The 27,805-nt window shown below is 38.6% G+C and overlaps 1 protein-coding gene across 1 annotated transcript; it reads left to right on the forward strand.

The window, feature by feature from the left end:
• Window positions 1–27,267, forward strand: LY96 (lymphocyte antigen 96). Its single transcript, XM_043601218.1, has 5 exons — window positions 1–232; window positions 10,334–10,423; window positions 17,271–17,399; window positions 26,127–26,179; window positions 27,138–27,267. The coding sequence occupies exons 1-5, from the start codon at window positions 121–123 to the stop codon at window positions 27,234–27,236; spliced, it is 483 nt and encodes a 160-aa protein (XP_043457153.1). The 5' UTR covers window positions 1–120; the 3' UTR covers window positions 27,237–27,267.
• The last annotated feature ends 538 nt before the right edge of the window (window positions 27,268–27,805 follow it).

Consider the following 27,805-nt stretch of genomic DNA (forward strand, 5'->3'; position numbering starts at 1 on the left):
AAGCTCAGAAATCATGTGACCAATGACTAAGTTAAATCTTTTCTGCTTACTGAAAGGAAAGAGTCTGATGATTACTTACTGATTCTCCTTGCGTTTTTAAAGTTTTGGGGATATTGAATCATGTTTCCATTTATACTTTTTTCTACTCTGTTTTCTTCCACCTTCACTGAACCTGGGGAGCTACAGTGGATCTGCAACTCTTCTGATTCCAGTGTTTGGTATTCCCACTGTGGTAAGTAAAACATCAACAAGTGCTTCAAGGGTGAGTTTTTACAGGAACGAACGTCACTTTGCTGTCGCGGGAACACAGGAAATGACAGTGTGTTCCAGCTGCTGCTGCTGGCAGCAAATGTGATGGCAGGTGACTGTCCATGTGGATTTTCTTCATTTTTCACAGACTTCCCAAGTCTCTCAACTGTGTTGAACTTGACCTCTGAGTGCTTCTGTTGCTCCCTGTGGTCAGCTCTCTCCACTGTGATCCCAGTTTCAGATTCTTCCCAGTTTTGGCAGAATTCTTTGCTGAGTTTTTGCCTCAGACCCATACTTACTGGTTCTTCTTGAGAAGGTAGAATCATCCTAGCTGCCTTTTGGAATTGATTATTGCTCTGGTATGTGATTTTTTTTTCTTCAGCAAAGCAGTGGGCATGTAACCAGTGCTTTTTAAGTGTTTCAGGCTGTGACTTTTGAGGGGTCTTGGAATTACCTCCCTAAGTGGATGTTAGCCTGGTTCCGTCAGTTACAAGCTGTGTGACCTTCAGCAAAAAATACTTAGCCTTTCTGTGTCCCAGCTTTTTTATCGGTAAAATGAAAGTGATTAAAAAAATTTTTTTTTAATGTTTTTATTTATTTTTGAGAGGAGACACAGAGTGAGTGGGGGAGGAGCAGGGAGAGAAAAGGAGACACAGAATCGGAAGCAGGCTCCAGGCTCTGAGCTATCAGTGCAGGGCCTGACTCAGGGCTCAAACACATGAACTGTGAGATCATGACCTGAGCTGAAGTCGGATGCTCAACCGACTGAGCCACCCAGGCTCCCCGAAGTGAAAGTGATTTTAAAGCTGTTTTACAAGGATTGTTGTAGGTTAAAGTTTTAGCACATAGCCATATAGAAACAACAGTACTGAGTACTTAAAAATTAGCCATACCCTAATGCTATTAACTAGCTGTATCACTGTTTTTTTGTTTTTCCTCCCTATTTCTTCACAAATGTCTGCCAGACTGAATACGCAGCATCAGGGCTTGACTGCTGTTTTGGTTTGGTACTTTCTATTGCTTTGCTTATCATGGGTTGGCTGCCCTTTTCTACCTATTAGCTATATCGGGAAGGTTTGATACCTTCCACAAATGCTAGCTCTTTGAGATTCTGTTGGGAAAAAAGATTGATGGTTTAATCATTTGGGGGAGATTTGCAAACGTACTCTGAGTTCTGAAAAGTTCTGTAATTAAAAAAAAAACCCATTTAATCCCCAGATTTTCTGTTTTATTGTATTTTTTGAGTGTATTGACTGTCCTGGAAAACACACTCTGACAAATGCTAATATAAAGTTACTTCCAGGGCATTAAAGTAATTGCCAGGTGTGAGAACACAATTTAGCTGTGTGACCAATCTTTTACACTTGTGGCTTTTTTCCATGTGTGGATTATACTGAATTCCCTTTCAGTTTATCTCTGAAATTTCTCCATCATAGAAGATCAGTTTCCCCCTTCAGGAAGCCTTCCCAGTGAACTCTGCAGCCAACTCTCTCCTCTCCTTTGACTTCTGTGTACCATACATTGATTATGTCACCTTCTTTTTTTTTTTTTTTTTTTTTTTTTTGAGATTTTATTTTTAAGTAATCTCTATACCCAGCATGGGGCTTGAACTTACAACCCTGAGATCAAGAGTCTCATGGCTCTACGAACTGAGCCAGGCTGGCACCCCAATTATGTTACCTCTGTGCCATGTTTCATGTGTCCTTATTTACTTTATACTTATTATCATTCTAAAGTTTTTTTTTTTCTTTCTTTCTTTTTTTAGACAGAGAGAGAGAGTACACACAAGCCGGGGAGGGGCAGAGGAAGAGAGAGAGAATCTCAAGCAGGCTCCACACTCTTAGCTTGTCAGCACAGAGCCTGATGCAGGGCTGGATCTCACAAACCCTGAGATCATGACCTGAGTTGAAATCAAGAGTTGGTCGTTTAACTGACTGAGCCACTCAGGTAGCCCAATTATTCAGCTTTTAATCTTTTAGTAACAAAAATACGATTTGTCTTTTGATTTGATTTTTGAGGGAGGATTTTGTGTCTTTCTGTCTAATGCTGAGAAATCCTGTGGTCCTTTCCTGCTGCCTCGCTGATGTAGGGACTGAGGGGAGCAAGCAGAGTACACAGCTACAGCAGTGCTATGCCCACTGCCATGTCATTTTCTTCCCTACCTCAGAGAATCTGTCCTGGCTGAGCCCAAAATGCATGTGCAGGAAGCACTGATTCCTGTAGGTATTCCTGTGAGGATGTTGGTAACAAAAACAACACCCTATTTAGTCTTTCCGTGAGGATGATTTCCATTTGGTGAGGCTATGGGATGTTTACAGTGTATTAGTTTGCTAGGGCTGCCGTGACAAAACACCAAAGACTGGATGACTTCACAGAACTTTACTTCTCACAGTTCTGGGTGTGGAAGTCTAAGATCAAGAGTCATCAGTTTTGTTTCGTTCTGAGGCTTTTCTCCTTGGCTTGTGTATGGCTGCCATCTTGCGGTGTCTTATATGGTCTTTTCTCTGTGTGCACTCAAGCCTGGTGACATTCTCTATGTGTCTAAATCTCCTCTTCTTATAAGGACACCAATCATACTGGAGTAGAGCCCACCCTAACAGGTTCTTTTTAACTTAATCTCCTCTTTAAAGACCCTATCTCCCAACAGTCACATTAGAATTTCCACATATGAATTTGGTGGCGGGGAGGGGGGTTCAGCTAAAAACCTACAGAAATGGCAAGAATTAGCTGTATGTTCCTCAACTTTGGAAAAGGTAGAAGATGTGGGTGTGCAAGTCAGTCTAAAAGACCCTGGACACATGCCCCCTTGTAACTGAAGTCATCAGACTCTGATTCAGTTCTAGCCTTCATTTTATTTATTTATTTATTCATTTATTTAGCTATAGGTAGTCCAGAAACCCAAGAATTAATGGGTTATTGAAGTAAACAATTATTTACTGAGCATCTAGCATGTCTGTTCTGAACATTGAGGATATTATATAGCAGCAAACAGCAAAAACAAAAGTCCCTGCTCTCATGGAGTTTTTATCAGTAAAATATTCAGCATGTCAGATGGTGGCAGTTGCTATGTAAGGAAAATAGAGCAGGGGAAGAGACAGAGTGCACAGATGGGGAAGGGTATTGCATTATAAAGTAGCATGGCCAAGGAAGGTCTCCCTGGGAAGGTAACATTTAGCAAGGGCCTGGAATAGTTGAGGGAATGAGCCATGCAGATATCTAGGGGAAGAGGTAGAGCACAGGGCACACACAAAGGTCCTGAGGTGGGGACATGTCTGGTGTGTTGGAAGGATAGCAAGGAGGTCAGTGTGGCTGTGATGGGTGAGTGAGAGGGAAGGCAGTAGAAGATGTGGTCATAGAGGGAAATGGAGAGGAGGTGAGGGCTTTGCAGGTCAGGGGCCAGATTATCTTTTACTGCAAGCAAACCTTGGTCTGGCAGCTGTGTTGACAATAACCTATAAGAGGGCGAGGGTGGGGGAACATGTGTTGGGAGGCTGTTGCGAAATAACCCTGATGAGAGAGGTAATGGTGACTCAGACCAAAGGAATAGTGGTGGAGGTGATGAGAAGATTCTGCAAGGATTCTGAAGGTGGAGCTGACAGGACCTACTGACTGATTGGGCATGTGCTTGTAGCATGGCCCTTCCAGCTAAGCAGGTATATCTTGGTATGTTGCATGATACCCCACTCTGAGGAGGCCAGCCTCTTCTCTGGTCTTTAATTGTACTTCTGCTGTTCTGTAACTTGAAATATCTGTATTCATCTTTCTGTTTCATGCAGCCATTTTGTGGTCCATCCAAAGCCCTATGTGCCCTACAGAGCCTAGTCAAGTCAGCTGAATTTAATGCAGTTTAACAAGCTTTATTTAACAGGCATTAAGTTTAGTTATGCTAAGGAGCACTGAAAATGCAAAAGTTAGGTAAGCTATGGCTGGTATCTCAAGGAACTTCTGGCTTTTGTCTTATGTGTAGTAGGATGAATAACTGTACATGACCTGAGGATTCATTCATTCATTCTGTAAACTGAGCATGGCCACTGGTAAGTCCAATAGCCATTTGGAGCTAGAACTCTTGACTTATGCTGACCTAAGCCTGTTTATTCCTATATTTCCCATCTTATCATTCACCTAATTCCTTATGCCCCAAACCAGGGGTACCTTTTAATTATCTCTTTTACTGGGGTGCCTGGGTGGCTCAGTCGGCTAAGCATCTGACTTTGGCTTAGGCCATGATCTCACAGTCTGTGAGTTTGAGCCCCGCGTCGAGTTCTGGGCTGGCAGCTCAGAGCCTGGAGCCTGCTTCGGATTCTGTATCTCCTTTTCTCTCTGCCCCTCCCCAACTTGTGCTCTGTGTCTCTATGTCTCTCAAAAAATAAATAAATGTACAAAAAAAAAATTAAAAAAAAATTATCTCTTTTCCTTATCTTCCACATTCAATTTATTATTGGTGGTTCACATTTTCATTATCTCCAGAATATATTCTAAAGCCAACTACTTATGACTATCCTCTGGTTACCACTCACACACACCCCTGTCTCTCCTTTGGCCTTTGTAGCAACCTCTCAGATTCTTCTCTCTTCACTTCAATTCTTGCTCTTATGTAATTTGTTCTTGGCACAGGGGCCAGAGAGGTCTTCTGAAAATGTAAATAAGTCAGACAATGTTACTCTCCTTGTTTAAAACTGTCCAGTGGATTTCCACTGCAATTAGAGTGAAATCCCAACTTTATAGCAAGACCTCCAAGACCCCTTAAGATTGCCCCCGCCTACTTGTCTCATCCCTATGATTCCCACCCAGCCTTTTCATAACTTTCATTCACACTGGCCTTTATTATCATTATTGTTTATATTACCAACATGGCAAACATAAGAGTTACCCCTTAAACCATTTTTAAGTGTACAATTCAGTGGTATTAAGGACATTCACAATGTTGCGTAATCCTTACCTCTATCCCATTAACAGAATTTTCATAATCCCTAAGAGAAACTCTGTACCTATTAAACACTAATTCCCTATTTCTCCCTCCCTCTAGTTCCTGGTAACTTCCACTCTGCTTTCTGTCTCTGTGAATTTGCCTATTCCATGTACCTCATATTATGGTCTGTGTGTATGTGTCTGTGTGTGTGTCTGTATGTGTATGTTTTTGTTGTTGTTATTGACATACCAAAGTCATTTCACCTCTCTAGTTAGTCTGCACTAACTAGAATTCCTTCTGATTAAAACACTGTTTCTCCAGTTTCCACAGGCCTGGTTTCTTCCTGTCACTCCCTGAGTAACGTAGTTGAAGTAAGTCCATCATCCCTAGTCCCCACTCCTCTGTTTCCACCACACACACTCTTTATCCCATGACCCTATTTGATTTTTTTATTGGCATATACATTTCTCTTTTAATTTTTTAAACGTCTATTTTTGAGAGAGACAGAGAGAGAGAGAGAGAGGGAGAGAGAAAGAATCCCAAGCAGGCTCCACACTGTCAGCGCAGAGCCTGAGGCAGGGCTTAAACTCATGAACTGTGAGATCATGACCTGAGCTGAAATCAAGAGTCAGATACTTAATCAACTGAGCCACCCAAGTGCCCCTTGGCATTGTACATTTCTCAATAGCAGGGCCCATGACTTCTTGTTCGTTGTTGTTTCTTTGGTGCCTAGAGAGATATTTGTCACATAATAGGTGCCAAGCAAAAGTAAGTAAGCTCACATTTCTCATTTGCCATGTGCCTGGCACTGTGCTCTGTGCCAGAGACATGAAAAACAAATGAGACCGTCTTCCTGTCCTGAAGGCTGATGCAGTTTTTATGAAGAAATAGATATATAAATGAATAATTGTAGTAAAGATCTACAAATGACCATTGAAAGATGGTCAAATACTATGAATGATTGTGTGTTTGTGACTGTGGGAGTAAGGAGGTGTGGGGGAGTCCGGGAAGGCTTAACAGTGTTGATGATATTTGAATACATTTTGAAGGAGGAGAAGGAATGTATTGACTGATGATGACAAGGGCGTTCCTGTCAAAAGGGACTGCATACTTATGTACTGGAAATTCCATTGAAGAGGTAAAATTAAGTGCCATGATGGTTCAACTCCAGCCAACATTTCCTCCCTAGACCTCTAAAAATACTTAATGCCAGCACTCAGAGTGGCATTAGTTTCATTTTCTGTGCCAGCTGCCATTGCCTGGAATGATGGGTTAAGAAAGATTCTGAGGCAGTACTCAGTAGGAAAAAGTGCTATGATGAATTAGCAATGCTGGCCTTTACGGCTGCAGGTAAATTGGAGCCTCTTGTTCTGTGCATTTGTTGAAACTGGTTACCACTTTCTGTAATAAACCAAATATAGAACTTGATCACATACATGGTAACTCTAAAATAATGAAGCTATCGTCCAATAGTTCCCAAACCCTTGTAAATAATAAAATCACATGCCATACAGTGTTATACAATCTTTTGATTCTTACATCTAATTATTTTTTGTAAGTTGGTCTTGTCTTCCCAGAAAAATCATAGACTTCCTTATGTTAAGACTAACCCTTATGTCTCTGTTCTCCACTCTTTAACACCTGAGGCCCCTGCCCACCTGCTCTGATGCCTAGCCCCATACTGAGCACCCACAGGGGCTCTCTAAACATTTGTCTGATTGTATTGAGTTGTTGATCTTGTCATCATAATCAGACAACTTCAGACATGTGGGAAGCTTCATTGGAAATACTCGCACTCTGTCTTTCTCTGCCTCTCAAAGATAAATGTAACTTAAAAAAATTAAAAAAAAAATGGCTCTCCTTACAAGTGTGAGGTGATATCTCATTGTGATTTTGGTTTGCATTACGCTGATACTTTATGATATTGAACATTTTTTCATATGCCTGTTGGCCATTTCCATGTCTTCTTTGGAGAAATGTCTGCTCAAGTCTTCAGCCGATTTTTAAATCAGGTTACTAATTTTTTTTATAATTGAATTATTATAATTATATGTTTTGGACATTAACCCCTTATCAGCTATGTGGTTTGTAAATATATTCTCCAATTCTATAGGTTGCCTTTTCACTCTGTTGATTGTTTGCTGTGCAGAAGCTTTTTCGTTTGATACCGTTCTATTTGTTTACTTATGTTTTTGCTGCCAGTACTTTTGGTGTCATATTTATAAAATCATTGTCAATACTGATATCTTGAAACTTTCCCTCTGTTTTCTTCTAGGGTTTTTATAATTTTGAATTTTATGTTTAAGTCTTTAGTCCATTTTGTGCTGATTTTTGTGTACAGTGTATTATAAGGTTCTAATTCCATTTCTTTTATTAAAAATGAATTTACATTTATTTTTTGAGAAACAGAGAGTGAGCTGTCAGCACAGAGTCTGATGTGGGACTTGAACTCACGAACCACGAGATCATGTCCTGAGCTGAAGTCAGAGGCTTAACCGACTGAGCCACCCAGGCACCCCCAATTTCATTCTTTTGCATGTAGAAATCCAGCTTTCTCAACACTATTTCTTCAAAGGACCATCCCTTCCCTATTGTGCATTTTTGGCACCCTGTTAAAGATCAGTTGACAATATATGCATGAATTTACTTCTGGGCACTCTGTTTAATTCCGTTGGTCTCTAAGTCTGTGTTTAGGCCAGTACCATACTGTTTTTATTACTGTAGCTTTATAATATAGTTTGAAATCAGGAAGTGTGATGCCTCCAGATTTGTTCCTCTTTCTCAAGATTAATTTGACTATTTGTGGTTTTTGTAGTTCAATATGAATTTTAGAGGTTTTTTTTTTCTGTAAAATAATGCCATTGAGATTTTGATTGGGAATGCATTGAATCTGTAGATTGCTTTGAGTAATATGGACATTTTAAGAATATTAATTCTTCTAGGGCATCTGGCTGCTCAGTTGGTAGACATTATGACTCTTGATCTTGGGCTTGTATGTTCAAGCCCCACATTAGGTGTAGAGATTCCTTAAAAATAAAATTTTTTTTTTTTAATTTTTTTTTTTCAACGTTTATTTATTTTTGGGACAAAGAGAGACAGAACATGAACGGAGGAGGGGCAGAGAGAGAGGGAGACACAGAATCGGAAACAGGCTCCAGGCTCTGAGCCATCAGCCCAGAGCCCGACGCGGGGCTCAAACTCACGGACCAAGAGATCGTGACCTGGCTGAAGTCGGACGCTTAACCGACTGCGCCACCCAGGCGCCCCTAAAATATTTTTTTTAAAAAAGAAAGAATATTCATTCTTCTAATCAGTGAACACAGGATGTCTTTCCATTTGTTTGTGCTTGCTTAATTTCTTTCATCAGTGTTTTATTGTTTTCAGTATACAAGTCTTTCCCCTCCTTTGTTTAATGCCAAGTATTTATTCCTTTTTTGTGCTATTGTAAATGGGTTTGTTTTCTTAATTTCTGTTCAGGTAGCTCATTGTTAGTATATAGAAATGCAACTGATTTTTGTACATTTATTTTGAATCCTGCAATTTTCCTGAATTTGTTGATTAGTTCTAACAGTTTTTTAATGGAGTCTTTAGGATTTTCTATATATGAAATCATGTCTTGGGGTGCCTGGCTGGCTCAATTAGTGGAGCAGGTGACTCTTGACCTCGGGGTTGTGGGTTTGAGCCCCATATTGGGTGTAGAGATTACTTAAAAATAAAATCTTTAAAAAAAAAAAGGAATCATGTCTGCATGCAAGGAAAATTTTACTTCTTCCTTTCTGATTTGCATGCTTTTCTTTTCTTTTTTCTTGTCTAATTGATCTGAATAGGTCTTCTGGTGCTATGTTAAGAGTGGGTGTCCTTGCTTTGTTTCTGATCTTAGAAGAAAACTTTCAGTTTTTGACTACTGAGTGTAATGTTAGTTATGGGCTTTTCATGTATGGCCTTTATTATGCTGAAGCCATTTCCTCTAATCCTAGTTTGTTGAGAGTTTTTATTACAAAAGTGTGTTGGATTTTGTCAAATTCATTTTCTGCATCTATTGAGATAATCATGTGATTTTTATCCTTCATTCTATTAATGTGGTATATTGCATTATTTGATTTTCATATGTTGAAATATCCTTGCATCCAAGATTGAATCCCACTTGGTCATGGTGTATGATCCTTTTACTCTGTTGTTGAATTTAGTTTGCTAGTAGTTTGTTGAGAATTTTTGTATCCATATTCATTAGAGATATTGGTCCATTGTTTTCTTGTGGTGTCTTTGTCTGATTTAGTATCAGAGTAACACTGGCTTCATAAAATAAGTTTGGAAATGGTCTCTTTCATTTTTTTTTGGAAGAGTTTGAGGATTGGTATTAATTCTTATTTACATGTTTGTTAGAGGCGTGCTTGAGTGGTTCCGTCAGTTAAGCATCTGACTTTTGGTTTCACCTCAGGTCATGATCTCACTGTTTGTAATTTTGAGCCCTCCATTGGGCTCCATGTTGCCAGTGTAGAGACTGCTTGGGATTCTCTCTCTCCCTCTCTCTGTCCCTCCCCTACTTGCTTGTACTCTCTCTCTCTCTCTCTCTTTCTTTCAAAATAAATAAATAAACTTAAAAAAGTGTTAGCATTTCCCTGTGAAGCTATCTGGTCTTAGGCTCTTCTTTGTTGGAAAATTTTTGATTACTCCTCAATCTCCATACCAGTTCTAGGTCTGTTCAGACTTTCTAATTTGTTAGTCCTTGGGTATCCACCTTGGAGGAAACTTGGATACAGGAACCAACCTCTTGCCTCCTGAGTGAAGCTGGAGGGTAGGGGATCTTTTCCTGATGGTGCTGTGCCAGGTGCAGGGTTTCTGATAAAAGGAGGTCCTCTACTGACTCTGGTGAGTCTGATTTCACATTCTCCTGGGATACAGAAAACTTTCAATTAGTTTCTGATTTCTCTCAAAGGGAATTTGTCCATGAGTTGTTGTTGAATTGGTATGTTTATGAGGGGAAGGAGGGTCTTGGACTTCTTACTCTGCCATCTTGCTGATGTCATTCCCTCAGGGAGGGAGATGTTTTTAACTGCCTTCAATTTTTCTCGTACAATTTTAATGGCATCTTTTGGGGAATGATATTCAGAATACTCTACTTACTACAAATGATTTATAATAATTTATTGACATTATCTTTATTCTTCCATTTAGATAACATGAAAGTCCCTATCTCAATAGCTATTGAACCCTGTATGTCAATGAAGGGAAGCCGGGGATACTTGCATCTTTCCTTCATTCCAAGTAAGTCCAATGTTTTGTTTTTGTACTTCAATGAAAAGCATTCAATAAGTATTAATGATAAATGATTGTGTTCCAAATGTACATGTATTTATTTTATATTTCCATGTAACAAATTACCACAATTTTAGTGGCTTACAACAGTACACATCTATTATCTTGCAGGCTTTGTGTGTCAGTAGTGTAGGCATGACTTAGTTGTGTCTGCTTCAGGATCTCCCACAAGGTTTCAGTTAAGGTGCCAGCGAGGACTGGAGTTTCTTCTGAATGCTCAAGTATAGAAGAATCCACTTCTAAGCTCATGTGGTTGTTGGCAGTATTCAGCTCCTGTCTGACTATTGGACAACACTTAGTTCCTTGCCATATGGGCCTTTTCAATATGGCTTCTTGCTTCATCAAAGCCAGCAAGAGGGACAGTCAGCTAACAAGATAGAAGTCACAATCTTATGTAGCCTAATCATGGAAGTATCACTCTATGGCCTTTGCTGTATACCATTTGTTAGAAGCAAGGCACTAGACTAGCTCACACTCATGGGGGAGGGGATTACATAATGACACAGAGGTAAAAATGGAAATAACGTGAGACTTTGAATAATGTAATAGGTATATCCTTTGTCAGCCATTAACTGTTCAGCTCATGAGTAAAGTTGGGTTTTTACTAGTGAAAGGTCTGTATATGAGTAGGTCACAACTTTTTTTTAAACATATGAAGATGATCTTTCTAGAAAAAACTATGATGATGATGGGATAAAAGAAGGCAATATTTTTTGTTTTGTTTTGTGTTGTGTCTTGTTTTCCTCTCTATGATTTCCTTTGTCATCAGTTTAGTAAAAACTAAGTTGGGTGATGGTGATAGCATCAGGATGGATTTGAGTGTCTGTGAAAACACAAAATTTGCTTCCTCTCCTGCTAGTCAGCTCTGTTCCCTGTAAGCCCTAGGATCCCAGGAAACATCAGTTCTAATTATCATCATTATCATTGTTGTTTTCATCATCGCCATCATTTACATCCTAACCTATATTTGGAGCTTACACTTTAAAAAAATGCTTTCACATAAATAAACTTAAACATTTCTCCCCTGATTTTAGTTCTCAGTTTACAAGACAAAAGGTTGCTGAGAACCCAGAAATAGTACACGATAAACTTGTGTTTTATTTTTCCTGAATCTAATCATTTAACCTGTATTTTGAAACTTTGTTTCTGCATTCATGTATTCATTAAAAAATATTTAGAAATGCATAGTATATCTTAAGTAGTGTGATAAGCATTGTGAATTCATTGATAAATAAGACTTTCTCTTGACCCTCAAGAATCAGTGCAATGGGAGAGAGAGATCTGTAGATAATATGGTACGGTAAGTGAAATGATAACATTAAGGCTTAGTGGTAGCACAGAAGAAAGAATAATCAATTCTGTTCACTCCACTTTCTTGGCCATGGGCGAAAGAAATAATCTAAGTTTTTGCCTGGCTGATGTTCTATAATTTCTTCCTCTTTTCTCAGGTTTTGTTTACTGCTTTATGTGGTGTGCTTTATCTACCACCCCCCTCTGCCCACATTTGGCAGAAGTGATTATTTACATAACAAATGCCCTCATTTTCAATTGAACCTCTTGCCCTTACATACAGGAAGCAGATTGTATCCTTCCAGGCTGAAGTAATAATACAATACAGAGTCACTTAGTGTTCTCTGGAAAGCAGATACCAAAAAGGAATTAGACATACAAGAGATTTCTTAGGGGAAATGATGTGAAAAATAAAGTGAAGAGGAAGCCACAGTAGGCAAGGAGCAAATTTAGATTGAGATGCAGGTCTGATACCTTTGAAATGAGAGAGGAAAGGAAGGAGTATCTGGTAAGAGGGTCATCAGACCAAAATGCACCCCTGAGATATTCTGAGCCAGGTAACTGGGGAGCCTTAGAGCAAAGATTGCTGTCACATCACAGGTATCCTGTGACAGATAGGGGTAGTTTGGCTCTAGTGTCCTTGTGGAGTTTGGTCATTATAGGAGCAGCTTTGGTCATGATAGGAGCATTATAGGAGTTTGGCTCTGGGATGACTTCTGAGATAGATCTGAAAATGTAGCAGCTGAAGGCTGTCTGCCAACTACCCTTCTCCCAGTAGGTTCTTTGGAAGGGAGGTTTGAGTACCTTACCTCTGTGGCCACCACAAATACCTTAATTGTTCACTAAATATAACATTTATATAACATTATGTTAATTCAGCAACAAAAGAATTGGTCATATTTTAAAAATTGGATTATTGATATTTTTTGGTGTTGGTGTATATGTTCTTTATATTTTTTGGATATTAATCCCTTATTGAATATATCATTTGGAAACATCTTCTCCCATTCAGTAGGTTGTCTTTTTGTTTTGTTGATGGTTTCCTTTGCCATGCAAAAGCTTTTTATTTTGGTGTAGTCCTAATAGTTTAATTTTGCTTCTGTTTTCCTTGTCAAAGTAGACATATCTAGAAAAATGTTTCTATGGCTGATGTTAAAGAGATTACTGCTTATTTTTTTCCAGGAATCTTATGGGTTCAGGTCTTATATTTAGGTATTTAATCCACTTTGAATTTAGTTTTGTATGTAGTGTAAGAAAGTGGTCCAGTTTCATTCTTTTGCATGTGGCTGTCCAGTTTTCCCAAAATGATTTGTTGAAGAGACTGTCTTCTCCCCATTGTATATTCTTGCCTCCTTTGTCATAGGTTAATGGACCATGAAACTGTGGGTTTATTTCTGGGTTCTGTATTTTGTTCCATTCATCTATGTGTCTATTTTTGTGCCACTACCATACTCTTTTAATTATTATAGCTTTGTGGTATATCTTGAAATCTAGAATTGTGGTACATCTAGCTTTGTTCTTCTTTTTTAAGAGGACTTTGGCTATTTGGAATCTTTGGTAGTTCCATACAAATTTTAGGATTATTTGTTCTAGTTCTATAAAAAACGCTGTTGGTATTTTGATAGGGATTGCTATCTGTAGATTGCTTTGGGTAGTATAGACATTTTAACAATATTTGTTCACCTAGTCCATGAGCATTGGAATATTTTTCCATTTGTTTGTGTCATCTTCAATTTCTTTTATCAATGTTTTATAGTTTTCAGAGTATAGGTCTTTCACCTCCTTGGTTAAGTTTATTCCTAGGTTTTTTTTTTTTTTTTTTTTTTTTTTTTTTTTTGGTATAGTTGTAAATGGGATTGTTTTCCTAATTTCTCTTTTTGTTATTTTATTATTAGTGTATAGAAATGCAGTATATTTCTGTATATTAATTTTGTATTTGCAACTTTACTGAACTCATTTATCAGTTCTAGACTTTTTTTTGGTGGAATTTGTAGGGTTTTCTTTATATAGTATCATGTTATCTGAAAATAGTAAAAGTTTTACCTCTTTCTTACCAATCTGGATGCCTTTTATTTCTTTTTGTTTCTGATTGCTATGTCTAGGACTTCTAGTAGTATGTTGCATAAAATGGTAAGAGTAAACATCCTTGCCTTGTTCCTGATCTTAGAGGAAAAGCTCTCAGTTTTTACCTATTGAATATGATCTTAGCCATGGGTTTTTCACATAGAGCCTTTATTATGTTGAGGTATGTTCCCTCTAAGCCTGTTTTGTTGAGTTTTTGAATGTTGTACTTTGTCAAATGCTTTTTCTGCATCGATTGAAATGGTCGTACAGTTTTTATCCTTTCTCTTGTTAATGTGATGTATCATGTTGATTGATTTATGAATATTGAACCACTCTTGCATACCTGGAATAAATCCCACTTGATCCTGGTGAATGGTTTTTTTAATGTATTGCTAGATTTGGTTTGCTAATATTTTGTTAAGGATTTTTGTATCTATGTTCATCAGAAATACTGGCCTGTAGTTCTCTCTTTTTTTGTAGTGTTTTTATCTGGTTTGGTATTGGAGTAGTACTGGCCTCATAGAATGAATTTGGAAGTTTTCCTTCCTCTTCTATTTTCTGGAACAGTTTGAGAAGAATAGGTAATAACTTTTCTTAAATGTTTGGTAGTATTCACCAGTGAAGCCATCTGGTCCTAGACTTTTGTTGTTGGGAGTTTTTTGATTACTGATTCAATTTAATTGCTGACAATTGGTCTGTTCAAATTTTCTGTTTCTCTCTGATTCAGCTTTGGAAGGTTGTATGTTTCTAAGAATTTATCCATCCCTCTAGGTTGTCTAATTTGTTGGCATATAATTTTTCATAATATTCTCTTATAATCCTTTGCATTTATATGGTGTTGGTTGTTATTTCTCTTCCTCCATTTCTGAGTTTATTTATTTGAGTCCCTCATCTTTTTTTTTTTAAATTGTCTGACTAAAGTTTATCAATTTTGTAAACTTTTCAAAGAATCAACTCCTGGTTTCATTGATTATTTAGTCATATTTTTTATAATGTTTTACAATTATGACCTGAGTTTTCCTAGAATGTATTAGAATGTCTGTGTAAAGTTTGGGGCCATATTCATAGAAATCAACCTTATTTTTATGGGCCTATAGCTACTTCAATTCAATAAAATTTATAATAACTTGAACCAAAAATAGGTTAGGGATGGAAATTATTTATTTTGAGGCTTTATAGCTTTTCTGGTGAATTATTTATATGCTATTAACTGATTAGTAAAAAAATAAAGCTGGACTTTAAGCCTCCTTCAAAGTTACATCTGAAAGTTCTTGGAGTTGTCTTAGCTGAACTCAAAAACAGTTCTCTTTGTTATACATGTTTCTTGTCTCTCACTCTGATACCCACATTGGTATCCCTGGCCTACTGATTCATACAAGTAGTACTTCACTTTGACCATTGTTCATGTGTCCAACATGACCACAGTGATGTCCAAGGGCAAAAAGCTTCTCAAGATGTAAACTGCTGAGATGTCAAAGCAGCACTTCCTTTCTTGGAGTCACTGAAGACTGGCATCATGCTGTGTTCCATGCAGAAATTAAAAAAGTTTCATTGTCCTGCATCACCACTGGTAGCACTGCAGTACTGCCATATACCCATGTCTCAAGGAATTCCCTGTGAAGACACCTCTTCAACTTCTGCACACATCCCTGCTTTTGGAGTGGTGCCAGACACAGTTCATGGAGTGGACCATAGAACCACTGTTTGGAACAGACCGTATGATGTTCTTTTCTACATTTTACCCTACAAGTAGAGAAGTGGAGACAAATTAGGAAGTTGGTGGTACTTTAGGCTCAGAGTGATAAGGGCCTGCATTAAGAGACTGCCGATGGGGATAAAAGTGGGCTAGTGAGATTTACTGGAGTTGGGGATTCTAGTGCCCATATGGTGGTGAAGGTGAGGAAATCAAATTTTGGATCTGTTGGGTGAGATAACGGAAAACACTTGAAGACAGATATTGAATGCATATGTGGGACAGGTGGTTAGAAGAAAAGTTGAAACTAAAGATGATGATTTGGGAATTATCACCTTATGTGGCACTTAAAGCCAAGGAGAGTGTGCAAAGTAAAAATTGAGAGCTGAGGATACAGCCCTAAGAAAGAGAAGTCAATGAGGAGAAGGAGTCAGAGAGGTTGGAAGACAACTGGGAGAGAATGGTAGCACCAATGCCAAAGGAAGGAGTTTTGAGGAAGGAGCTGGCATTTCTGTTAAGCACACCAAGTTCAGGTTAAAGATGGAAAAATTTTCTTTTGATTATGGCTACAATGAGTCATGGTGACTTTATTAGGAAAATATTTTCAATGAGGTAGTGGTTATAATAAATTTTTTAAAAGTAATCTTTACATCCAATGTGGGGCTTGACCTTATCACCCTGAAATCAAGAGTCACATATTCTACTGATTGAGCCAGCCAGGAGCCCACAATAATTGTTTTTATCATAAAAAAGATTGTACATATTTTCCAGTTGGGCTAACTGAATAACTTAGAAGAGGTAAGCAAAATGCAGTGTTTACTGGAATTTTCCATGTTAAATGGTAAAAGGGAAACCATGAAAGAATAATAAGATAACTAATACATATAATTTCTAATCAAAAGGTTCAGTTTTATTCTCCAAGAAGTCTTTCATCAAAACTCCTAAGGGGTGCCTGGGTGGCTCAGTTTGTTAAGAGTCCAACTCTTTTTTTTTTGAGAGAGAAAGAGAGTGTGAATGGGGGGGGAGGGAGCAGAGAGAGAGAAGGAGAGAGAGGATGCCACGCAGGCTCTCCACTGTCAGTGCAGACCCCAACGCGGGGCTCGAACTCAGGAAACCATGAGATCATCACCTGAGCCAAAGTCAAGAGTCAGATGCTCAACTGACTGAGCCACCCAAACGCCCCTCCAACTCTTAATTTTGGTTCAGGTCATTATCTCAAGTTTCATGAGATTGAACCCTACATCAGGTTTTGCACTGACAGCATGGAGACTGCTTGGGATTCTCTCTCTCCTTCTTTCTCTGCTGCTCCCCCACACATGCTTTCTTTCTCTAAATAACATTTAAAAAAACTCCTAAAATATGGGAATGAGTTGATTATCCTCATTTCCTTTCCTTTCCCTTTCCTTTTTCTTGAACTTCCTAGCAGAACTGGAACTAGAACTGGAAATTTTACATAACCACCTGATAGTTTTCTCAAACACATAGGTTCCTCTATTTTTAGGACTAGTGCACATAATTTTCACTGTGAAATATTCTGTTGGATTACCGTCTATTAATTACCCTCTCTGAGCTTCAGTGTTCTCATCTGTAACACAAGGATAACAATACCCATGTAGCAAGTTGTCGTGATTACATGAAATAATGTAGGAAAAGTAAAAGACATATTTTAAGTGTACAACACATGTTAATTATTATTTATAAAAGAATCTATTATTTGGGGGACTAATGAGATTTGTTTTTCTTTTTAAGGAAGAGATATTAAAAAGTTATATTTCAATCTCTATTTATCCATAAACTCCATGGATTTGCCAGTGCGCAAAGAAGTTATTTGCCGGGGATCTGACGATTTTTATTCTTTTTGCAGAGCTCTGAAGGGAGGTAAGCATTCGATTCATATTACTTTCAGAATAGAACATAATAGTTTGTGAGAATGTTCTGAATGTTAAATGCACTGAAAATGTGAAATTCCTTTTCTAATCATTTTTTTATCCAAAGATTTTTACTTTAGCAGCTTAAACAACATTTTGTAATTATGTTACTGAATTATTATTAAGATGGTACTTATTTGAGTGTGTTAAAAGGTATACTAAAATTTTTACCTTGTTCAGATTAATATTGTACATTTATCCTTGGTTATGGATCCCTTTTTCTAAACATTACATTTACTATTTTTTATAGAAACTCACTAAACCACAGCCAAGGGAACAGGCTTGGTGGAATCAGCAGGGAAAGAAAAAAAAAGTACTTTTTAAGAATTTTATTAAAAAAAAGAAAAGAAACTCACTCGATTTTTTTTTTTTACAGTGGTTTCCTCAATATCTTCCCCTGCTTTTTTCTGCCCTGATAATATTCACAGAATAAGAAAATTTCAGAGTTCAGGACCTTAAAGGTCACTTACTGTAAATCAAGTAATTTTTAAACTAGTATTTTAAATAGTTTAAATGTTTATAAATATTAGACTGTCACATTACCAAAAAATTGGAAAGTATAAAAAAAAGTCAGAGAATCTTATTTCCAAAGACATTTTGGAGTATTTCCTTCTGAGTTTTCAATGTATGTACATTGTTTATGTACTTATAACTATGCTACACTATAATCATTTCTTTTTCTTTTTTTTAATTTAAAGATTTTATTTTTATTATTTTTATTTTTTTTAATTAAAAAAATTTTTTTTAACATTTATTTATTTTTGAGACAGAGAGAGACAAAGCATGAATGGGGGAGGGTCAGAGAGAGGGAGACACAGAATCTGAAACAAGCTCCAGGCTCTGAGCTGTCAGCACAGATCCCGACGCGGGGCTCGAACTTACAGACCGAGAGATCATGACCTGAGCTGAAGTCAGCCGCTTAACCGACTGAGCCACCCAGGCGCCCCTAAAGATTTTATTTTTAAGTAATTTCTATACCCAATGTGGGGCTTGAACTTACAACCCAAAGATCAAGAGTTGCATGCTCTACTGACTGAGCCAGGCGGGCACCCCAATAATTTTCTTTTTATTTATTTTTTGTTTGAGAGAGAGAGTCGGGGGAGAGAGAGAGGGTCAGAGGGAGAGAAAAAGAACCTCAAGCAGGCTCCATGTTCAGCACTCATCACAGAGCCTGATGCAGGGCTCTATCCCACAACCCTGGGGTCATGACTTGAGCCAAAAGCAAGAGTCAGACGCTTAACTAACTGACCCACCTAGGCGCCCCAATAATTTTCTTTTTAAAAGTTAATGTATTTCATTTTTTGACTAGATAATTCATGTGGTTCGAAAATTGAAGTATAAACATTACATAGTGAAACATCTCCCTTAGTGGGTATGCTTTGATTTATTTAACCATTCTCCTATTGGACAATTAATTACTTTCCTTCTGACATTTTTACTATTATAAATAATATTGTAATAGATATATCTTTGTATATAATTTTTCTCATATTTTAGATTTGAATATGTTTGCAGGGGTTACATATAACTGCCAGGGAAATATCCAAGCTTAATTGGGTTGACTGTATTTGTGGTTTTGTTTACATAAGGCCAAATCACTTTTCTAAAGGAATCTACCCTTTTATACATTATGTCACCATCAACATGTATGTATTTTAATCTCTGTAGTTTAATCTCAGCTCTTGTTGATAGTGGGCATTATCATTTTTAAAAAAAGAAGTTTTAAAACAACTATTAGGTTTAAAAAAAACCCAATTGTTTTATTAACATTTAAAAATTACTATTGCAGTTGCATATTTTCTTATATAATTAATTACCATTAACTTGTATCCTCTCTTGTTTAAAAAAAAAGAGATAGTTTACATGAATATATTAAATTTAGCAACACAGCATAAATTAGATATAGATGGGACAAAAACCGGAAAATAATGGCTGGGAATGAATGGAATGAGAGTAGCATAAAAATTCATAACAGGCTTATACCGGCTCTAACATGGACATCAATTTGATCTTGTGTTTCCTAGCATTCACTAAGAAAATTGCTTCTAAGTACATTAGTTTTTTTGCTATGCAAGTGAAACTTCAAGATACGTCTTCCAGTTGACCATCACTCCACAGCTCTGACTTGTCTGCCACCCCCAAACCATATGCAAATAATGGAGTTGGCATTGCTTATATGTCTCGGCTCAGAGTTGGAAAGATCTGAGGCTCTGTCCCAGCTTTTCCATCTACCAGCAATGTGAGCTTGTGTGTGTGATTTAGCCTCTATCAGCCTCATTTTCCTCACCTGTAAAATGGGGGCCGTGAAACCTATTGTACATGGTTTTAAGGCTATAATTAGAAAATGTATATAAAAAGGTTAGTGCAGTACTTAGAATAAGAATTCAAGAATTATAGTTGTCGAATAATAGATATTGGTATGGGTATTAGGAGTCGTTTTGTTCCTGATTTTACAGTCCTGTCATTTTTACAAGTGAGGGAACTGATGCCTGCAGTGGTTCAGGAGCATGTCCTTCGCCATTTGGAGAGCTAGTAACAGAGTAGCCTCATGACTCTTAAGGCCCAGTCTTCCAGTGTACCATGCTTTCTCTTGGGAAAAAAACAAAAAACAAACAAAAACCCTTTTGGCAGATTACTTTTTTTTTTAAAGCAACTGTTTCACAATCCCACCTAATCTCTGATAGATTATGTTGACATTTTGTCTGAGTTTTCAAAGTTTCACTTTCTTGAGATCTAAAATGTGTCAGACTCAACCCAGTCTGCTGGCTTTTCCTTCCCTCCTGCATTTCCTTCCACAAACATCTGTTGAACCTAATTTGAGCAAGTCATGATTTAGGCTCCGGCGATCCAAAGTTGAATGATAGGGTCCTTCCTCAGAAGGTCCCTCTTTCTGGGAAAGACAGTCCTGGACAAAAATTAAAATAAAATGTCATAAATGCTGATAGAATTATATGCTCCTAGTTTAACTAGATAGTTACCAATTTACTATGACAGAACTCAGATAAGGTTTCAGAGAGTATTTTAGTAAAGTCTTGAATCTGAGAACATCAGAGAGGAGGAGGAAGGACATTCCTTGGAGAAGAAACAGCATATGCAAACACATATAACCCTGAAAGAATATGCTTTATTTGGAGAGTAGTTTTTTGTAGCTGGAGCAGAATGTGCTGTAGGGAATTGCTGGAGATGAGCCTAGGAAAGGGGACAGGAGCGAGCATGTAAGTCATGCACAAGATATTGGCTTGCATCTTGTCATCAGTGGGTAGGGATGACCCACTGAGATTTTCAGTTTTGCAGATAACTAGTGTCCATATGGAAGGAGGCGGGGGTTGGCTGAGGTAGGAAGCTGGGGTGGAAGGAAGTGTAGCCAGGAGGCTATGTGAGAGACCACAAGGGCTGAACAAAGATGGCGGCCTGGGAACAGAGGGGAGGTGAAGAAAGAGGGCATATTTGGAGACAGAACTGGCAGGACATTCTGACTGATTTGATGTGGCAGGCAAAGTTTAGGTAAAATCAAGGGCTGGTGGACGGCCAGTGACTGGGATTAGTGGAAGTGCCATTATCTGAAATGATGTGTGCAGAAGGGGCAGATTTTTAAAGAGAAAGCAATGAGTTCTGGTTTAGGCATATTGAGCTCAAGGTAATTTTGGAACATTTAAGTAAACATGTCCATCTGGTAGCTGAGTATATGGGCTCAGAGCTCAGGACATTCTGATTTAAGAAGCATTGATGCTATCAAGACCCTTGAAAATTTGGGAATCAAATTAGTAAGTACCATACATATCTACTTTTAAAATAGTTTTCCTTTTGGTATTTGTTACAAAAGTCATATATTTTTAGGATATGATATTTAGAAAATATAGGCAAGCAAAAATAAAATGAAAATTACCCACAGTATTACCACATCTTACACACACACACACACACACACACACACACACACCCTTGTTTCTTTTTAAAAACACATTTGAAAATAAATAAGTGGCTATTTCAAAGGCATCTTAAACTTAATTATCCATTAGACCTGTTTCCAGGGTTTGGCTTCAGTGGCTGTAACAAAATACCAAAAACTGGATGGCTTAGAACAACTGATATTTATTATCTGATTGTCTGGAAGCTAGAAGTCCAAAATCAAAGTATTGGCAGGGCTTTGCTCCCTCTGAGGGCGTGAGGGAAGGATCTGTTCCAGGCCTGTCTCCTAGCTTCTAAAGGCCCCAGGCGATTCCTGCCTTGTAGATGGCCATCTTCTTCCTGTGCCATTTCATAGTCTTCTCTCTATGCATTTCTGTCTCTGTGTCTAAATTTCCCCTTTGTATAAGGACACAGTCAGATTAGAGACCACCTCATCTTGACCATCTGCAAAGGCTCTATTTCCAAATAAGGCCATGTTCACAAGCACTCAGGGTTAGGACTTCAACATCTTTTTGAGGGACATGATTCAACTAATAAAACACCATCTGAGGCTTGGGTCCTACATTCTACATGGTGGGTAGGAAAATTGTGCTGGACCACAAGTGAGCTGCATGGGAATTGTAGAGAGGGGCCTAAACAGGGGCTCTGTCTTCCTTTTCTCTGGCCCTGCCTTAGTTCTCTCCTGGCTTCTTGAATGTGGGCAGAAGCTTCAAGCTAACTTCCCATAAGAATAGAATGGGATCTATGAGCAACCTATGAGCTTTCTAAGAGAGACAAAACAATTGAAAAAGAAGACTACTGTACAGAAGAGGTTAGTGCCCCTTCTTCCCACCTGACCTAGTAAACATTTGGGCAGTCTCCTCAGATAGAAATCTCAGAGTTACTCTTGATTTCTTTCTCAAATTCTCATCCATCTCCTTACCTTCCTCTCTCACACAAAGTTTTCAGGATTGGCTTCACAGCCAGGGCCTCATACTTAGAAGGGCTTCACATTTGGAGTTTAATATTCTCTGATCATAGACTTGAGATTCTTATTAATTTTATCTTTAAGTGTGTGTTTTATAAGTGAAGTCTGATGGGACAGTGGGGCATGCATGCAGTTCCCCTAGATGGGTTCTTGGCTCCCAGCTGCCCACTCCTCTGCTGGCACCCTGGACCCTGCTTGGGACCCCCTCCCAGCTACAGCCAGTGACCCCTGCTGCCCTCTATCGCTGGTGAGGGCCTGTATGCAGGGAGGGTCAGGATCAGGTGCAGGTGCCCTGCAGTGTCTGAAGTGCAATGTGGCCATGACCCACCCCACCTGGACTGGCAGCACCATGGGTGCATGGGTTTTCCAACCATCAGTGGGTTGCCTCCCCACCAACAGGTAGCTCCTGGAGGTATTACATGGAAGTTGCAAAACGCTTGAAGGTAACTCATGTGACAGTGGGCCTTTGGGAAGGAAAGAGGCCTAACTTGTCTTCTTTGCCCCAAACTGAGGCATGAGGCACCTGGCAGCACAGGGGAGGGAGGCCCCCATCAGGCAGCTCTCAGGCCCACGCTTCGCATAAGTGCCCCACTCATGGAGCAGCCCCCTGGGTGTCCCTGAGCTTCTATACTCACCTTTCACTCTGAGCCAAGAGACCATTCCCTTGGATCATTCCATGCCTGGCCATATCTTCTCTTCCTTCTTTCAAATGTCTGATGTCAAGCTTGTGCTAGTTTTCTCTGGTCAGCTTGAAGCACCTTCTGGGGATGAGCCACCAAATACAAACTGTGTAATTTCAGTGATTCTGCCTCAGAGTTAAAAGCTCTGATATTTGTATTTAAAACTGTCATTGTGCAGGGATGCCTGGGTGGCTCAGTCAGTTGGGCGTCTGACTTTTGCTCAGGTCATGATCTCACGGTCCGTGAGTTTGAGCCCCGCGTCCGGCTCTGTGCTGACATCTCAGAGCCTGAAACCTGCTTTGGATTCTGTGTCTCTCTCTGTCTCTTTGCCCCTCCCCCACTCACAGTCTCTCTTGAAAAGTAAATAAACATTAAAAAAAAAACCCTGTCATTGTGCAATTTAAGATGAATGATAATTTAAAATTTTGTTTTACTTCAAATGAGATTAAATAACAAATAAAAAATATCATGGCAAGTCTAGAGAGAGACAGTAGAGGAAAAGAAAAGGCTTTATATTTCAGTACTTTTCATAGGATGTCTCTCCTGCCTTTTGAATAAGAGGCCCCCATTTTCATTTTGCACTGGGCTTTGTAAATTTTATAGCTGTTCCTGAAGCCAGGTACTAGCAGTTGGAGATGCAGAAGTGACCAAAGCAAAGCCCCTGTCCTCATGGAGCTCATGAACTAGTAAACGAGATCATTACTAAGTCATGAAATAAGACAAAAATGAAATAAGATTCAGTTTCTGATAAGTGCTCTCAAGGAGAGCAGCAGGCTAATGAGATAGATCATAATGGGGGAGGGCACCTGAGCTGGTGGTCATGGAAGGCATTTACCTCTTCTCTTCACTGCTGTCACCACCTCCTGGCCTGTAACTGGTCTCCCTGACTCTTAGTGCCACCCTTAAATTCATGTGTGATATGGTCATGTGACCCACCTTTCTAAATAAAATGTGATCATTTCACACTCTTGGCTGTTCTTTCATTGCCTCCATTCTCTTAAATGTGGAACTTGAGCCCGTTTTTGCTTACTTCTTAGCACAAGATGTAGTTCTTAGCAGTCCTGCTTCTCTTTTGCTTTAATAACGCTGAGCCTCTTGCAGGTGTATGCATTAGTCATACTGATTTTCACTTTCCTGCCTTTGCTCCTTTTTTTCCTGCCACCTGGAAAATCCTCCTTGTCCTTCCTTCCCATCCTTTATGACAATTCAGCCCACTTCCTTCTCTTTTCTAGATTCCCTTCCCACCAGCATCTTTTGAATAACAGTCATTATCATATCAATGATAATATTAATGGATCATTGTTATTCACAAGATGCCATGGAAAGAGGGTCTAGAAAGGAGAAGGAATAACAATGTTATAACAACTAAGATTTTACTGTTAGTAACATTTAATGAGTGCTACATTCCAAGCATTGTTGAGCACTAACATGTATTAACTCATATAGCCTTCATGATCCTCCTAAAAGGTAGGTGTTACTATCCATTGCCATTTTACTGAAGCACAGAGAAGTTAAGTGACTTGCCCAAGGCTACACTCCAAGTAAGTAGGAGAGCTGGGATTCAGATCTGGAACTATCACTCTTACCAAAATGCTATATTCCCTTAATCCTTACTGCATCTTTTCATTGCATTGTATTGGAATGGCTTCTTTGCATGCCTATATCCCCAGTAGACTTTAACTCTTGCCCCTTGTCTCCTCAATCCCTGGTATATAGTAGCTTTCAATAAATACTTGTTGAACTATTACATTTGAATTGGATTGGTCTTGAATGAAAAATCAGAATATCATGAAGACATGATCACTTTACTAGGCTCAAGAAATAACATCTCCGTGTGCTAACACCCTTAATAAGGATATACCCTTGTGAGAAGTGAGATGATTCATTTTCAGAAATGCCAAATAAAAGCTGTGCTGTCTAGTTAACAGTAGGTTTACAACCTGTTGGAAATATGTACAAAGCCCTCCCCATCACACAATGGAGTCCCAAACCCTTAGACATTTCACTTCCTGGTTCTTCTTCCTCTCTTCATTTCCTGGGCTTATTTTTCACAGACTTTGCAATGACCATGTGCCAAAGAACTGAAGTCTCTGAATTACCTCAAGGAATATACATTTGTTCCAGTCAGACTACTTTTTGGCCTTACAAGGGTATAGGCAACTTCCAGGCAAGGCTATAACCTCTGTAGTCCTCAGCCAATGAGGAATCAGGGGAGGGACTTGCATGCTAGGAGATACATTGTCTGTTGCAACTGCCCCAAGTGTGCCTGTCCATCAGATACCTGCTCTTTCAAGAATGTTGGTTAAAGCCTCGCTTCACTGTGCTCCAAGTCTCCGTGTCCCTCCTTTGATTGGGGCAGTGGGATTATTTCTCACATCTAGAAGCAAATAGATGTTTTTTTGTGAAAATAGACATAATCTATTCATTTGCTATTAAGGATTTTCTTTGGCTAGTTAGGAGAACAAGAATGGTTATAGTTTGCATTTGACCATTTATATTACTTTAAAAGATATTTTTGGCCACTATTGCTTTTGTTAGAGATTCAAAACATTTCTACTTTTCTATCCTTACCCTGTAAATTCACTCCTTTGGTGTTTCTGAGTGGGAGAGTAGAGTATGTTTTTTCCTGCACTTCTGACTCTGTCCACAACTTCTGCAGGGCCAGGTCCATGGCTGTGCATTTCAGCAGTGACTACTTAGGCTTCTCAGTGGTGGGATTGGAAGGAGATTTGGTTTCCTGGCTGCCTCCCAACTCTCCTCCACCTTTATAAAGATCTATTTTACTCTGTTGAAGGAGTAGCAGTATTAAATATGCACACATGTAATTTGGGATGAAGCATATTAGCACTGGCTTATTCATTCATTCACTATTGAGACAAGTAGGCCTTAAAATTTTGTATCCCCTAAGGGATGAAATATAGGCTGATACTGAGAGATGCTTGGGGTGGCGAGGAAGCCATAGGAGACCCATAGCCGGGGTAGGAAGTTTGTTACTCCTCTACAATTCGCTTGGGACTGCTGCTGCCAGTAGCAGCATAAAAGGTACACTCCATACTATATTAAAACAAAATCACCCGATGACGACCAATATAATTTTTTGTATTTTGTATTTTGTTTGTAGAGACTGTGAATACAACAGTAGGCTTCTCCTTCAGGGGAATACGATTTTCTAAGGTATTGTTCAAGAGTCATTTTGTACTTTCTTAATCTTTTGCAGTAACAGATGTGTTAAGAATTTGAAACAAGCCATTCACAACTTCAAAAATAGCTATTCAACCTTAAGGTGTTTAAGATTTTGGTTTTTGCTTTTATTTAGTTTGGGGTGTTTTGCTATTTCTTCTTTCTGTAGAATATGGAAATATGGAAAAGTAACACACAAAAAAGCTCTTTTTCACTTCATTTTTTTCCTCTAACATCCATGGCTAAAAGTAATGCAAATGCTCATAATTAATATGTTGAATATCTTTGGGTAAAAGCACTGAATGACCGCCATGTATAACTCAGTAACTGACCCCATGAATAGTAATGATGTAATTTTAGATATTTGCATTAGATGCCTGGCAAAGAAATTTTGGATATGTTTCACTTTGGGTACCTATCTTATTTATTTATTTATTTATTTATTTATTTATTGAAAGTTTATTTTTTGAGAGAAAGCAAGTGTGAGAGGGGGAGGAGCAGAGAGAGAGAGAGAGTGAGAGAGACACACAGAGAGAGAGAACGCCAAGCAGGCTCTGCACTGTCAGCCCAGAGCCTGACGCGGGGCCCAGAAGCTTAACAGACTGAGCCCTCCGGGCACCCTTGGGTGACTATTTTAAAATAGTCATTTAAAATGCATATCCTTACCTATTTTTCTAAGGATATTGTATGTTTGAAAATCTCACAGACTAGTTTCAAAAAACTGTTAAAAAAATATCCCCTTATAATATCCCTTTATAGTTGGGAAATAAATAGGTTTCTGCTCACTGGATTCAAAAGGCATACAAAATTTCATTTCCTTAGGAAACTGAGAAAATGATAACCAATTTAATTTAAATGGCTTCCTCCTAATAAGACAAAATTCTTATAAAAGTCTTATAAAATAGAGGCATCTAACATTTTATTTACTTGTATTTCTTATTCCTCATTTTAGGGACGATACAGATGTGTTGCAGAAGCCATCGCTGGAAATACTGAAGAAATGCTCTTTTGTCTGAATTTTACTGTCATACATGACCCTAATTTCAATTAGAATAAATGGAGTATATTTTTATTTTTCAAAAGTCTTATTGCTGACTTCAATTTTTTTCCCCACAGTGTATTAGTGTGCTAGGGCTGCCGTAACAAATAGCAAAGATGGGGGGGGCCTGAACAATTAGAAATTTGTTTTCTCACAGTTCTGGAGGCTAGAAATCAGAGATGAAAGTGTGGATGGGTTTGGTTCCTTCTAGAGCCTCTCCCTTTAGCTTGTAGATGACTGCCTTTCCTATGTCTTCACATGGTCTTCCCCCTGTGTGTGTGTCCTCATCTCTTCTTATAAGGACACCAGTCACATTGGTTTAGGGCCCGCCCTACTGACCTTAGTTACCTCTTTAAAGATGCTACCTACAAATCCAGTCACATTCCGAGGCACTGGGGGTTAGGGCTTTAAGCATATGAATTTTGGAGAGACAAAATTCAGCCCATAACACATAGGCAGTAAAATTTTTTGAACTGGTTGACTTCTCTCCATTTCCTGCCTCTCTACTCTGGGGCAAGTTACCAGCATTGCTTCCCTGGACTACTCTGCTGCCTCCTGACTGATCTTCCTGTACTTGGTCA

Source organism: Prionailurus bengalensis, chromosome F2 (genome assembly GCF_016509475.1).
Source record: "Prionailurus bengalensis isolate Pbe53 chromosome F2, Fcat_Pben_1.1_paternal_pri, whole genome shotgun sequence".
Taxonomy (NCBI): Eukaryota; Metazoa; Chordata; class Mammalia; order Carnivora; family Felidae; genus Prionailurus; species Prionailurus bengalensis.